The 14,977-nt window shown below is 40.7% G+C and overlaps 1 protein-coding gene across 1 annotated transcript in view; it reads left to right on the top strand.

The window, feature by feature from the left end:
• FBN2 (fibrillin 2) overlaps positions 1-14,977 on the top strand; it is a 1,178,594-nt gene that overhangs the window by 1,061,182 nt on the left and 102,435 nt on the right. The window contains exons 47-50 of the mRNA XM_069625622.1: positions 3,759-3,884; positions 4,119-4,238; positions 8,674-8,799; positions 10,320-10,472. Of these exons, the coding sequence (XP_069481723.1) occupies positions 3,759-3,884; positions 4,119-4,238; positions 8,674-8,799; positions 10,320-10,472 (525 nt within the window). The remainder of the gene's footprint in view (positions 1-3,758; positions 3,885-4,118; positions 4,239-8,673; positions 8,800-10,319; positions 10,473-14,977) is intronic.

The raw sequence follows: 14,977 nt of genomic DNA, 5'->3' as shown, positions 1-14,977 counted from the left end.
CATTGGTATGCTTAATATGTTCACAAAAGATTATGGGTGGGAGGTTATCAATTATTAGTACCCAGCCCGCCGCTAGAATCCAGAAAGCTGTGCACCGATTGGTACGTTTCCGAGCCTTACCCTATGGTAAGCCTGGGGATGTTCATGCGTGCATCACATGCCTCTCCCATCCATTTTACAAGTAGCCGCCATGGAAAGGGAGAAGGGACTACGTGTAGTCCCTTCGCCCCTTCCATGGCTGCCATTTTTTTCAACTTTTTTTACATGGCTTTTAATGGCCGCCATGGAAAGGGAGATGGGACTACGCAAAGTCCCTTCTCCTATGTTCCTACTATGTCTGCTACGGAAAGGGATAACAGACTATGATTCCCAGTCCGCAGCAGCCGTTTCTTTTTTTTTTTCAGCTGCGAAACACGTCACGCCTCGCAACTGGAAAAAAGCACCATTAGTACCTTGTCTAACGGACCAGGGTACTAATGGCAATAATCCCCTCACTGGCGGGCCAATACCACCTAAGGTAAAGTCCCCGCAGCCTTCGTTAAGGCCCTTGCTACACTCGGGCATGTAACTATGGGCCCTGGGGGCATTGCCTTACGTGGTAATGGCCTGCCGGCTCATGACTTATTACCTTAATATTAACCATTGCCATTGCTCTGGGCAAATCCCCATACCATTGTTTTGTATTCTGTCTGCACCATTGCACAAGAGTTCCAGCCATATGCTAATCAGTCTTGGTCCTGCCACAATAGGGTGCAGTCCAGTCCGAATTGGTAGTCCCCCTTCCCTCTGTGTGGAAACGCAAGATGCTCCAGATATGCTTTGGCCTCTTTGGGCTTTGTCAGTGAGATGCAGCTTTGTTCCCTATGGTGGTTGCATCCCCTTTACTGGCATGCAATTAGTGAAATCCTAAAATGGCAGCTAGGCCAGATCAAGGCTCAGACGAAGCAAGGGCCTTGCAACAGAACCACTGCTAGAGCACGCTCTGCCTAGTCATGAATGACATTTCTTACTACAGCAAAGTGTTGAACCTGGACAAAATTATTCCATGGCGGCCAACCCAATGCATTTCAAACACAATATAGCTCTGCATATCTCCAACAGAGTGATACATCAGGTTTACCTTATCAACCTTATCGTCACTCTAGATGACATGACCGAGAAAGTGACATATACTGTGAAATGGTGTCACAGCAAATCAAAGGAATCTACCTCAGATTCTCATCTCAGCATTTCAGAGGAAGGAAATCCACATTTTAATGGGACCCCAGGTCCGACCACCTTGCTTCTGCTGGCCTTAAGACCTTAGTGGCTCTTTCCTAGAAGTTATAGCCCAAGTGGTGATGTAATTGTCCTTTCTTGCAATCTAAAGACACTGTTGCATAACCTCTGATTTTCAACCACACGAGTGCTGATTTTTCTCAGTTTTCTGTCAAAGGGAGGTGGACAGGGTTTATTATTATTATTATTATTATTATTATTATTATATTTATATAATGCTCATCACACCCATGGACACACATAACAGAGGACAGTATTAGGGTACATTAGGGGAGTGCCAGGGTCCAGCTTTGAAGGTCAACAATGTTTATATGTGTTTAGTTTTTTTAATTAAAGAGGTAGGTCTTTATGGCCTTTTTAAATGTAGGCAGACATGGAATATTTCTTATATTAGGCTGGATTGAGTTCCAGAGACCTGGTGCGCAAGTGTCAAAACAAATGCCACCAAATCTTTTGAATTTGACACAGGGTACATTTAGTTTGTCAGGTACATTCACAGTCTTTTTCAGCTGCTGCTGCAGGTAGCTTGGCGCTTTGCCATTGACACATTTATGTGGAAGAGAAATAATTTGTGGGAGATACAGTAGTGGACTGGCAACCAATGGAGGGACCTTCTTGCCTGAGTAACATGATCTGTTTTGGCCAGCTGACTGGAGCATTTAAAGACAAAGTGATGCCTTCCAAATGTAGTCTAAACATTGACTCATCCACCTGCCATCTTAATCTATCCATTCCTAGCTCTCTTTATCTGGCTCAAATTTCAATAAACCCACCCTTCAAATGTATACGTTTGTTCCAGATGTGTTCCTCGTATATCCCTTCCATATAATTAAAATATCATATCTATGCCTCGCCCACAATAGTGTGAGGTCCTACAAATAGAGCAATCTATAACACCAACTGGGTTGTAGCTCAAATTGTGCCATGAAAGATTTGGCCAGGGACAGAGAAAATGTAGCACCCATAGAAACTGTGAAAAGTTGTATAAACATCAGTCCCTGGAACAAATCGACATTATTTGTTTCAGTTTATGTCTATCACGTCAGGTAACGTCACTTTATAGTCATGGTAGTTTTCCGATTGGAGGTTTTGTGTGGTTGCCACAGCTGCATTGCCCAGATCATGGTCAATGGGGGTTTATAGTGATACTACCTATAGTATGGCTAGTGTCCAGTGGTGTTGCCCTTGGATAGGATGGATTTTTCTTAGGACATCCAGGCTATCTCAAATATGGGAACAACGGGTAGCCACTAGAGGATTTTGGTGGTAATCTATAAATTCCGATAAGGGACCAATTCCACTTACCATGGGTCAAAATCATGGGTTCTCTGGTTCATTCTTAGGAATTTTTGGTTTAAAAATTAGGGAGCCCACCACATAACTCAGAGTCATGCATCCTCCACCTCTTACTGCAGAATCTTCCTGCATTTATTATTGTGCCTATTGTAATGCCTCAGAATAGCAAAAGTTACATGTATGACTGAACATTGATTTGTTGTATCCATATAAACAAAACCCAAAACCGCATCGCCCCGGAATGCTTGCCAAGACTGATGGCAGCAGAGCTTCACCCTGTTAGAATATTGCCAAACCAGAAAAAAAATTCATTAAAACAAACAAAAATAACAAACATGGTGTGCGTGTGAAATGTAGCAGCGCCACATAAAGTATTTATTGAAATGTATAGAAACGCAATGTTGGTGAAAAATATTGTTAATTGTCAAAAAAACTCTTTTACATATTTTTTTTTATTTACATGCTTTTGGTTATTAGAAGATCCTTTGGCACAAACTCAATATTATTTCATTAATACATACATATATTTCATATAAGAACAATACATTCATCTCTGTACAATTCATAAACCCACAGTTGTCAATATTATAAAACAAATAGAGATACCATTGTTAAAAATCATATCCTTATTCCATATTTGTACTACAAAAGACAATTACATCGAATCCATTAAAATCGTTCACATCAGCCAATTAACATTCAAATCATCAACATCTAACCTATCAGAAATGCTTAATCACTACTGAGCAGGTACACATTATGAAAGACCTCACTGTTATTGTGCCATACCCTTCCCTGAGGCTCACCAAGTCCATTGTTGTTGTACCATTGATCCTACTCAGGAGCACCAAGACCACACTTCGTTTATTGGGTCATCACTTCGATGGAACAACACGAATTACACAGTTTGCTATTGTGTCATACCGTGCAGCTAGGAGTACCCAGTGCACATATTGTTTTTGCGTCATCACTTCTAGTGGGTATGCTTCTTTGTGTGCAGCATCGAACACTAATGCATCAGAGCTCATAAATTATGGGCGTTGGGTATTAATGTATTCATTCAAAATGTGACATTGACATGGGATTGTTGCTCAGTTCTCCTCACGGTACGCGGTGTCCATTTCACTTGATGGGGCAGTTGTGGCATTCTAGTAACTAACAGGCATTCTCCTTGTAAATTGCAGATATTGATGAGTGCACCGCCTATAGTCAGGTGTGCAGGAACGGCCATTGCCTCAATGACATTGGCTCCTTTATCTGCCTGTGTGAGGAAGGCTACGAGCTAACGTTGGATGGAAAGAACTGCATAGGTAAATATCAACGAAACCACTGAATCCACGCTTGAAAAGGCAGAAATGGTTTTAAAGACCGCACAGTGTATGCATCCAGTTGAGGCACTGACAATATATATGTGTGTGGTTCTCTAGACCACATTAGACAGCCCCTCACATGAAAATAGTCTGAGATACTTGTGTCCATGCAGAGTGATTGTAGGGTGATTGCAACTGTTCTTGTGTTTTATAACCCCTTGTTTTGTGTCTTAGATATCAATGAGTGTGTGCAGCTTCCTGGCTCCTGTTCACCTGGCACATGTCAGAACCTGGAAGGATCCTTCAGGTGTATCTGCCCACCGGGATACCAGGTGGAGGGCGATAACTGTATTGGTAAGCCTTGCTTGTGCTGCACTGGGATGCAGCCTGCTCTATGTCTTCCTCTTATGAGAGGCATGCAGTGCCATGTGCTGAGCTTCAATTGCTGAAATGAGGAAAGAAAAAGTACTAAAGGCAGTTAACTGTGGATAAAATACATGCATTTCTGTTGAGTTTTAGTGTTCTCAGCTTTACGTCATTAACACTGTTTCTTATTTGAACCTTGTTGAAGCCCCATCAAGATTGCGATCATTAGCACTGTGTTCCAGCTATTGATGCAATGTGTGGGTATTTCAGCCAACACATTACAATGCTTTTTAAATCGTCCTTCCACTTTTCCACTTATCCTTTCCTGCAACCTCCTACTTACTCTCACCTGCTCTCTCCAAACTTGGTCTACCAACCCCTCCACCAAATAATGAATCTTGATCACCTTTCAGAAGTAAGTGACAACTAATGACCACAGGGTAGTTGTAATATCATCAACACTTACAGCACTTGTCATCTAAGTTTGTAATATTTGCCAGCACGCAATATGCCCTTTGCAGCAACAGATAATGTAAATCTCAGAGAGGCACCTTTCACACATTTATTTTGTTTTCCCCATCGTTGATACTCCTAAAAGAAAACAAACTGCACTTCATCGTTTCCTCAAAGTGTGGCACCAGACACAAACCGCACTTTCCATGGGTAAAATGTACTCATAGCCTATAGTCTCATTATCTACTATCCTTTAGTGTAGGCACTGAATGCCATTCCCACAATGGCACCCTGTGCATTGTGACATTGCCTGCTGTGTTTACAGGTTATGTATAAAGGTGCCAGCCTCATAACCACAATATTGATTGGATAAAGCAACAGCCAGGGACTTTCAAAAAAGCGAGCAGCATTGTGAGCAGGGTTTGAATCGTTACACCATTGCCTATGTTTTTTTTTTTGTTTTAAATGCAAACACTTATTACCTATATGTCTAGCATTGAAACGCATTATTTTATAAAAATGTGTAATAATGTTCTTTAAACAGATTGCTCGAGTATAACGCTAAAAGAAAATTAAAATATAAGAGGTCAATTACAGGGAACCCCTCAAAGGGAACAGCCATCGGTTCAAATACCTCTGCCTCTCTTAAAGGCAAAGTGGCTGCGATTATGTTAGCCCATCGTTGAATAACCATAACATCATTTTGTTGCTCTTGTAATGGGCAACCATCTGGCTCCCTTGGCAAATCCACACACTGCTTTCCGGCCCCTGTCCCACAGTAGTGCCATTTGGCAGACGTTTCGACTAGGGCAATGAGCGTATAACAATACTTTTCAGTAATATAACTCGGTGGAAAAGTGTGGTCCCCCTTTATGACCAATGCTTGTTTCCTTTTGTTGTTTTGAAATGTCCTTGTTTCCACATGATTTTGTTGAAAACAACAGGAAGAGATATTTAAAAAAGAAAATTAGGGAAATTGTAGAAGGAGACAAGCAGTGTTGCCTTTCAAAGCCACAGGGTGATGTTAAGTATTATTTTTAATAATAAGTGGAATGAAAAGAAAACAACTATAAAAATACTGCCATGTTTAAAATAATAGGTGATCATTGGTAGATTTTTATAAAATAACATTGGCCATCTTATCAAAAATACCACCTGGGAATTCATATGCCTAAAGTCTTTGCTTTTGTCTTATTTTGGAAAATGGAACATCCCTGGCTGACCCCACTCACCGGTTAAGTTCTAGCACATATATTAAGATTAATTCAAATTGGCAGACTAAAAATAATATAAGGCCTATTGTAAATTGGACCAGGGACATAATGGCACCCCAAAAACATCTCTCAAGGCATTCCTTTGCAGTACCTATGCATATGATAGCTATCCCTGTCACCCTGGGGTGGGTGGCTGCAGGAAGTGAAGGCTGTCACGGCTCAGAGAGTGCCTTACTGGATTAGCTACCCTACTTTTTACATCCCAGGCCTGTGAATGCAAAGATACCTTGATTGCTCACTAGAAAGAGTGCATAGACTTTGGCAAGTGAACAGCGGGATCAAAATGTTAGTGATTATCCAGGAAAATTGAATTGTGTGTATAGCACACTGGAGGACTTTCACAATAAGATCACATAACAGCATGTAATCCTGGGTATGTGCCAAAAGTGCACATTACATCAGCGGCCAGTGGGGTTGTAAAATACTATTAAAATAGTGCTGGTCGTCTGGGTGGGGGCATTTTGCCAGGTGGGGGAACCATAAAACCTGACTTCTATGGTTCTGCTGTGAGCATTTGTCAACTAGGAGGGATCGCACTAGGTAAATGTAGTCAATGGCATTCTATCGTCACTGGCCTTTCCCCTAGACTACCGATGCCCTGTCCAAAACTGTGTGTTACATCTTAAGTACGGTTAGCAGAACAATCCTGACAAATGAGTGTAATTAAGATATGCATAGAAGCCAGGAACAGGCCAGCATGCCTCACTCCATTCTGTAGAGGCTGATCCAGCAGCATATACTACTGCTGATTTGGCGGCTATCCTGTACAATGCACACTTTACTCTGTAGATCTCCTAAGACCATTTTAATTGAATAAATAATTATTATACAAACAAAGGAGCGACCATTTGTCAATTGGAGGGACTGATCTTTGAAAAGGACCTTGACTATCTAGCAGGGGGCGAAGATTGACATATTTTGAGCTATAGTACCTACATTTGGCAGTTGCCATGGTCACATAGCAAGGATTGAATTGGGTACATGTGTACATTTAGGCTGATGATGACAATGGTTAGCCGTTCCTCTAGTACTTCCTCTAGACTACTGCCACCCTGCCTAGATCTGCACATCTGGCTTTCAGTGCCATCTGTATAGAATCTACACTTTAAAAAAATAGCAATTTCCATATAGTGTTTTACTTTAGCCTAGTTTGGATTAAGTGCTTTCCTATACATATCTCTGAATAGGTCTTTATATGGCACAAAACCGTATTATTAGTAGAAACAAATGAATAACAGTGTTAATAATAGCAAATCATTGTTGGGGAAGATTAGACTCACTGGTCTAACGGCTGCTCGCTTCCCAGGCAGGTGCTCTAACCTGGGATGCACCAGTGCTCTGGCAATACTGCAAGCCTGAGAGCATTTCAACCCAAGATCAAGAAAAACCTGCTCATGCGTAAATTGTTTTCCAATCACACTTTCCACATCTCCTTGCATCCCATGAATATGGTTCGTAATAGTACAGCATTGACCTCACCAGTTCCAAATCATACTGTTTTGCCTGTGTGTCTACATCTACCTCATTTCAGCACATACATGCCTCCAAATGCAAGATGAGCAGATTCTCTGGATAGTGAAATGCCATGCCCGCTAGCCAACACTATTAATGGTGATCACGCATTAACCCAAAGCAGTCTCATGCCCTACTCCATTGTCCAGAGCATCCATCTTATTGCGAGTGTCCTCTTGCAACAAAAAGCTGCAAAACATCTCATTTTGAAACGTACTGCACAATTTCAGAATTGTTGCTAAAAGGGTACTTTATGAGATCTGGTTTTTAATCAAGAGGCACAACCTGAACATCAATAATGAACTTCTTACAAGTTTAATAGCTACTTATTACTATTTGAATTGAGGATAAATGCCACAATATTTGAAGATTTGTGCCGCAATATTTCTTATTGCTGCCCAATACATTTTTAAATCGATGCCAGTGTATCTCAGGGATCTGATTGCCTAGTTTGCTCATGATAAAAGTGGCCTAGGCTCAAAAAGTTGCCTTGCCATATTACATTCCAGCATAAATCAACAAACTCCACCAAGGCTCCGACTGTCCACCTCCTGATATTCCTTGTTTCTGTAATACACAACATGTGTAAAAGCTCTACGCATCAATGGGCAGTCAGACCTGAAGCGCAGAACCAGAGCTATTTTAGGGTTGCCTCAAACGGCACAATTTGGCCTTGATCATGTGTGATGATTGTTACTTGTGGCATGGAGGCATAGTCACAGTAACTTGTTACATATGGTGTAGCCATTATTTTGCAACCCAATTTCTTAAAATCCCTGGTGTGATTTGGTATCGGGCAACAGATACAGCACACATGTTTACATACATTGAAACATGGAACACCAAAATTGCTCTTTTATTCAAAATGAAGACAGTACAGAATACATTTAGTGTCATGCAGCGTACCCTCCAATGCCCCTTAATAATTTCCTTAATTTATTTTCCATAATCCTTGGCACTGGCTGCCCGCTCATTCTACCTTGTCGCTTTGATTTTCCCCATTTTGTTCTAAGCAGCATGCCAAGTCCCTTTGGCGTCCGGCTGAATCATGGGGTGTTCATAAATGGGTTTGTAATTCGGAACATCAGCTGAATCATCAAATGACATACCACGTTCCTGTGACTGTCGCTGCCCCTCAGGCAAACATAACATGCTGTTAATTGCATTCTCCTTTCTATTTCTAGACATTGATGAGTGTGATGAAGACCCCAACATCTGTCTCTTTGGCTCGTGCACAAATGTTCCAGGAGGCTTCCAGTGCAATTGTCCACCAGGATTTGTTCTGTCTGACAATGGACGAAGGTGCTTTGGTAAGCTGTAGTTTGCAGGTCTCAGTGTTAGAACATACAAAGCAGTATTCCAAAAGGAAAGAGGAATAGTTGGCCCATAACCAGATACAGTAAAAGTCCATATATATGTAGAAGATTGTTCTTAATTTTCCTAAAGGGTTTTGTTTTCACCCAATCAATTAGTTCCCTTCTTAAATGTGCCTGAGTCAATAGCACATCAGCCGCAGGTTAGCCGTTGCCTGCTTCCTCCATCTCAGCATCCGATACTTGAGGTTTTAATCCTTACTCAGTTGAAAATACCTTATTCCCTGATGTTACTTAATTCCTTTCTCTGGATTCTGGATTGGATTCTTTGCTCCACACTAAGCTCATCAGACCTTTCACGGCATATAACAGAGAGGCCACCTGTGGATGTGCAGGGGTTTTGGACTACGATGCCTACAATCGCTCAGCACTGGCTGCACCTAGTAGGACAGTCAGGAGTTGTAGGCCGAAACATCACGAGAGCCAAAGATTGCCTAATCTTGACCTAGAAAATCCATCAAAGAGAGATGTCTTCAGAATCGAGAGCTACGTTCATCCTAGAGCTCATATTCCAATGGGGCATAATGTGAAGGAAAGGTGTAGAAGTCTTGAGTAAGGCTTAAACACCTTTCATTCCGACCACGCCCCATATTCAATCATTTATAAGGTGCAGAGGAAGGTCGGAACGCAACTTGGGTTTCTGCCACTTCCTTCCTCTCTACCATACACATGCTCCGGGATTTGTGCCGGCGTGGATTTTCATGACTGTGGAAATGATGCAGACCACTTTGGGGTTCGCCTGCTTTGTACACCAGCAAAAAGCAGGCACACCCCATTGGAATCCATTGTAAATGCTGAATGCCATGTCCTCATTGGCACTTAGCGTTTTCAATTGAAATCAAATGCTATCTAACATTCTTGCATACCGAACAGTGTTTAATTTCAATTGTGAAGACAGATGACCAGGCGCTCATGGTCAGCAGTCTTCATATTGCAAATTAAATACTCTCCAACATGCAAGCATGTCAGAGAGCATTTCATTTCAATCGTGCAGCGCCACCTGCCATGCAAGCATGGCAAATGGTGCTCACAATTTAAAGTAAACGCTGGCTGGCATGCAAGCATGCATGCCAGCCAGCGTTTACTCACTTTCCACTGCGAAATGCAAAAGTGCAAGGTGCATGCGTGTACGCGGCCTTTTGCCCTGCACATTTGCATCCCGCAGTGCAAATGATGAACATTTGGTGAAGGGGAGCCGCCTATGTTAAAGTGATAACTTAACGGCTCTCCGCCGTCAAATTACGTTAGGGAGCAAAATGAGCTCCCATGTGTTTTAAAGCAAGAAGACATGTTTTTGATTGATGGTTAAAGATATCTAAATGTATTAACAGCAGACATGATTTTTTCATTCATATTTCAGCCCGGTTGATTATGAAAAAGCACATGTTTAATTTAACCTCTGTAAAGATAGCAGACAACTGAAAGTTTCATTGTAATGTGCCTGTCTTCCCGTACAGATACACGGCAGAGTTTTTGCTTCACCAACTTTGAGAACGGAAAGTGTTCGATACCGAAGCCTTTCAACACTACCAAGGCGAAATGCTGCTGCAGTAAAAGGCCTGACGAAGGGTGGGGCGACCCCTGCGAGCTCTGCCCTAAGAAAGGAGAAGGTACATTGTTCTGTAGATGCACACTGCTTCATACTGTTTGCTACTTTCCTTTATTTTCACTTTCAAAGAAGCTTGTGAAGCAGCAGTAATCCAATCTTGCTTGCCTTGTATGAAAGTTCACTCACGTGATGATCTTTCCCATTCACTTAAACTGTACAAAAAGTCAGCTTGGTGTAAACTGACAGTTAAGTTGTGTTTTTCTTCTGGGCTTGTAAGCCTATTGCCAACCTCTAAAGTATGAATTAGAGCAGGACCTAATGTTTGTTTTTGAGAAGCTGGAAATTTTCGGACCCACAGAAAACGAATGTAATAAGTAGGAGCTTGTATCAATCCCTAGCATTAAGGAAACAGCATCAAAATAGCATTGTCTAAATTCCCAGCTTGACATATAACGCTGTTATGTAATGAGGATTACAGAAATAAGGGAGGCAACCACAATGGTGAAAATGTATTGACAATGAACATTCCCAATCACGTAACCATGGAGACACTTTAATCGGCAATACAAAGTATTCAAAATAACATTACGTTTTCAAATTGATTTAAACATTGATTTAAAATAAATTCATTTAATTAAATGTATTTATTAATTTAAGTGATAAACATATTTGAAAAGTGGGATGGTATACCTTTTAATTATTCTCCACTATTAATATGTTTTACTGTGAACATGTTAAATATATGCATTATTTGTAATATAAAATAAGATAATGAATTGGGAAAATTACAGGTGTATTGCCATGTGTACTGTGTATTATTTTCAATACTATTGCTGTTAGTAGTAATATAAGTATTACTAATGTTAATAGTAGTGGTAATAGTTGTAATATATAATGTGATATTCATTGTAATGTGTTTCTTATGCAAAAAGAAATCTGTTCTTCAAAATCATTCCTATTACATGAGTACGAGTGATTCACCAAAATCTAGACATATAGTGTTGTGTAAAGTCAAGTGTTTTTGCAATGATCAAATATTATATTTCACAGATAATAAACAAGACAACAGTCAATGCATGCGAAATCATAACATCCCATGATTACACCCTAAGGGCCAAATTTACAGAGTGTTTTCCAATGGGGCTTTGCCATTATAAAACGCTTCTGTGAATTAGGCCCTAAATCCTCAAAGTAAGTGTTAGTTGTGTTGGAATGAGGCTTAGTTAGACAGCAAAGAGGAAGGATGGTTCAGAGAAGTTTTTAAATAGTCACCTTGTGCTTACCTTTGAAAGTCCTCATTTGGAGAATGTAACGCCCCAATTCTGACGTGGTCCTTGTGCTATGATTTTTTTAATGCATCATAGCCTTATAGCTGCGGTTTTGATGCTGGTAGTCCATGTTAGTAGGCCCACCCTCAGCACAGGAATAGCAAAGAGCTGAGCGCTCACCATCTCTGTGTGTGTTCATTTACCTTTGTGGGTCAATTTTTCCTCCTCTATTTCCACAACTGATGGATCTCCAGATCCAATTAGCAGGATATGTTGCTGGTTGCTTTCCTGAATTGAATGTTCTGTCATGGAACATTGCTGGTCTAGATACCAAACATGAACTACTTACTTTAGAAATCTTATTCAATCAGTATGACCTCATCTTACTCCAGGAAAGGTGATTGTTTTCCCGCTTCCTTGGATGGTGATGGGACATAAGCGTAAGCTGCTGTTACAAACTCCAGTTACCTCAATTCCAGGGGATTACATATTTGGGCACAGGATTGAGTAGATTGAGGTGGCCTGCTATCACATTCAGCTCGTCAGAGTGCTCCACTCCCACAAATTACAACTAGCGATGCATTTTTGAAACTCTCCATCATCTTCATGAACACATTTTTTGCTCTCTAAATTGCAAGAAGAAGTGTCTCCTGTTTTACCCAATTCACCACGGTATCACACTGCAAACAATTAAATATTGCAAATTAGCTGTGCTTTTAATTTAAAATTGGTTAATGGCCCCATCAATGGTTTATAACCTAGAACAAGAATAAGCACGGGGGACGCAGGCTAGTAATTTATCAGACCCACCGTGTCACGCTTAAGGCTTGGAGTTACATTCTTTTCTAGTTGATTGGTCTCTTAGATCCATTAAAACGCAGAACTACATCTGATCCGCACGGTAGGAGGACATTTCACAACAAAAGATATTCATCCACTATTGATGATTTCATTATATCTGGTAGGTATTGGACCCTAGTGAGGGACTTATGTTGTTTTAGATCGTTCCGAGAGCAGTCTTATTCCCTTACATTTAATGGTTTTACTCTGTTTTGCCTTTTCACCCAAGTCCAGCTCCGGGTTGACCGTAAGATAATTTGGTATTCTCGAATGGGAGAACTTTGCAGTAGGTGTGTCTTTGTTGTGAAGAAGTAAAGTCGAAACCCTGACAGACTAAATGTGTTCCATACGGTTTTTACAAATTAGCTAGATCTACATTATTGGATGTATTGAAGGCATGCAATAGGTCCCAAGTACAGCTTGCAGTGACCCCAATATCATGGATGTATCTCCCTATAGAGGAATTATCAGATTGAGAGTTTCCAAGCTGGGAAGCTAGCTTGGTCATTTAATTCCACTTCGCACATAAACATTGCTGACACCAGTTCCAGTCCTTTGGATTTATTTATGTATAATGTCGATATCTGAGCCCATATTCTGGTAAGAAACTGCTATGGCATTTGGTGTCTCTGTTTGAACCCCGATTGCTGGCATCAGGCCCTTCTAAAGACTATATTTAACAAAGATGACTGATATTTGCCCAAGTCGTATTTCATGTTTACCTCATTGACTAATTTTCTATGTTTTCTGGTAGGTTGCTCCACTCTAGGTTAATGGAGTGGGCCACCATACGGATTGTTTACGTAAAAAAACTTTCCACATTATTTCACATTGCACGGTGAAAGGCTCAAGAATGAGGGATATTATGTATCTTAGCTATAATTGTTTTGCTAAAAATGTGAGAGGTCTTAAACACATTAGTAGGCAGACCTCGACAATATCCAAAGCCTCAGTGGCTATATCCACCTTTATGACTTGTGGGGACAAAAGTTCCCATTAATGCCATTTTGCACCAGGGTACACTTTGCACAATTGTCCATTATGGTTCAGAGATAAAGGGTTTTGAGAATGTCACTCCTATTCTCTGGAAAAGTAAGTTCACCTGATGCAGCAAATACTTTGAAACATCTGGAATGCTACCTGCTTTCACCTTCGCCTCTCAGGTCCATTCATCTCTCATACATTTTTAGTTTCACTTCCCGGTGAACATGGTTTACGGCTTCGTTGGCATGCCACAAGCCCACAAACAAATGTTAACTTTTGCTAAAATCCAGGGAAAGGGGTAGGGCGTCCGAATATCATGTAGCCATCAATGTCTGGATGGCCCTAACAGGTAACTATGCAATATTTGGTGCAGATTGGTGAAACAGTGTGGAATTGTATAAGGAACAATGTTTCGCGCCACAAACCCATTAACCCACACACAACTTTTGACTTTTATATACATAGATGTAGAACAGCATCCTGTTCACTCATGATGTGTTATCAGTTGATTGTATATGGTTACGTTAAGTTTTATGTTATGTTTTGTATATTATTTCTGTATTTGTTATTTGCATCTAAAGCTCCAGGAAACTGTTCCGTGCTGGTAATATGTTGCTCTTAATACATTATTTTACTAGTATTACTACTTCTACTATTACTTATATTGCATACACTGCAAAATGGGTTTGACTCTCACCATGTATTGGTCTTTATCACAGAGGAGACAGAAAGTGGCCCACACTTGATCTGAGTTTTAAGCATGGATCAGAACCTCAAGTGGCTATGTTCAACTTTAGGATTAAGGGAGGAATTCAAGTGCATTGTCTGGGACTTGCGATGGAGTTACTGAGAAGAGACTAGGGAATGGATCCCAGTGGCTAGAGACCATTGCCCAACTATGTAATGCCAGCCAGGAATTCAGTATACAGGGTTCCCCAATATCCTTAGCCTCATAGTTAGACAGGTAGTGAGAAAGATGAGAAGTGGAGGTTCAGAGGTGTTTAGGTGAGGTGAAAAGAGTGGACACGAGAAACTTCAAAGTCCCCTGCACTGATAACCGAAGGGACTGATCAGGGCCCCCAAAATAGATGAGCTAAGCAAGGTAAGTAAAGCAAAAATACTTTACTTAACTTCAAAAGTGAGGCAAGTTCAAAATAAAAGCAAATGGTTGGGGGTTCCATAGAGGTTCATGGAGGGAAAGCAGTAAGAATACATCTTTCCTAACACCCTCCCTTTCTCCTCTTCTCTTTTGTGCTTTGAAATGGCATGGAGGCAGATTTAGTCGCATTAAAATTAACCGACATGTGTGTGTGTATATATATATATATATAAAATGATAAATGGGGAAGGCTTTAAAGGGGATATGCTGTTGCTTAAAGGAGGGCTTCTACTTGGATTTTGAAGTTGGCTTTAATATGCTTATGGTTTAGAATATGTTTGTGTCTTTTTAGAGATATGAGAATTGACAGAGAGA

This window comes from Ambystoma mexicanum, chromosome 6p, assembly GCF_040938575.1.
Source record: "Ambystoma mexicanum isolate Mex_15411 chromosome 6p, UKY_AmexF1_1, whole genome shotgun sequence".
NCBI lineage: Eukaryota > Metazoa > Chordata > Amphibia > Caudata > Ambystomatidae > Ambystoma > Ambystoma mexicanum.
Note: the sequence above shows the minus strand (reverse complement) of the source record. Positions and strands in the feature narration are given on the sequence as shown.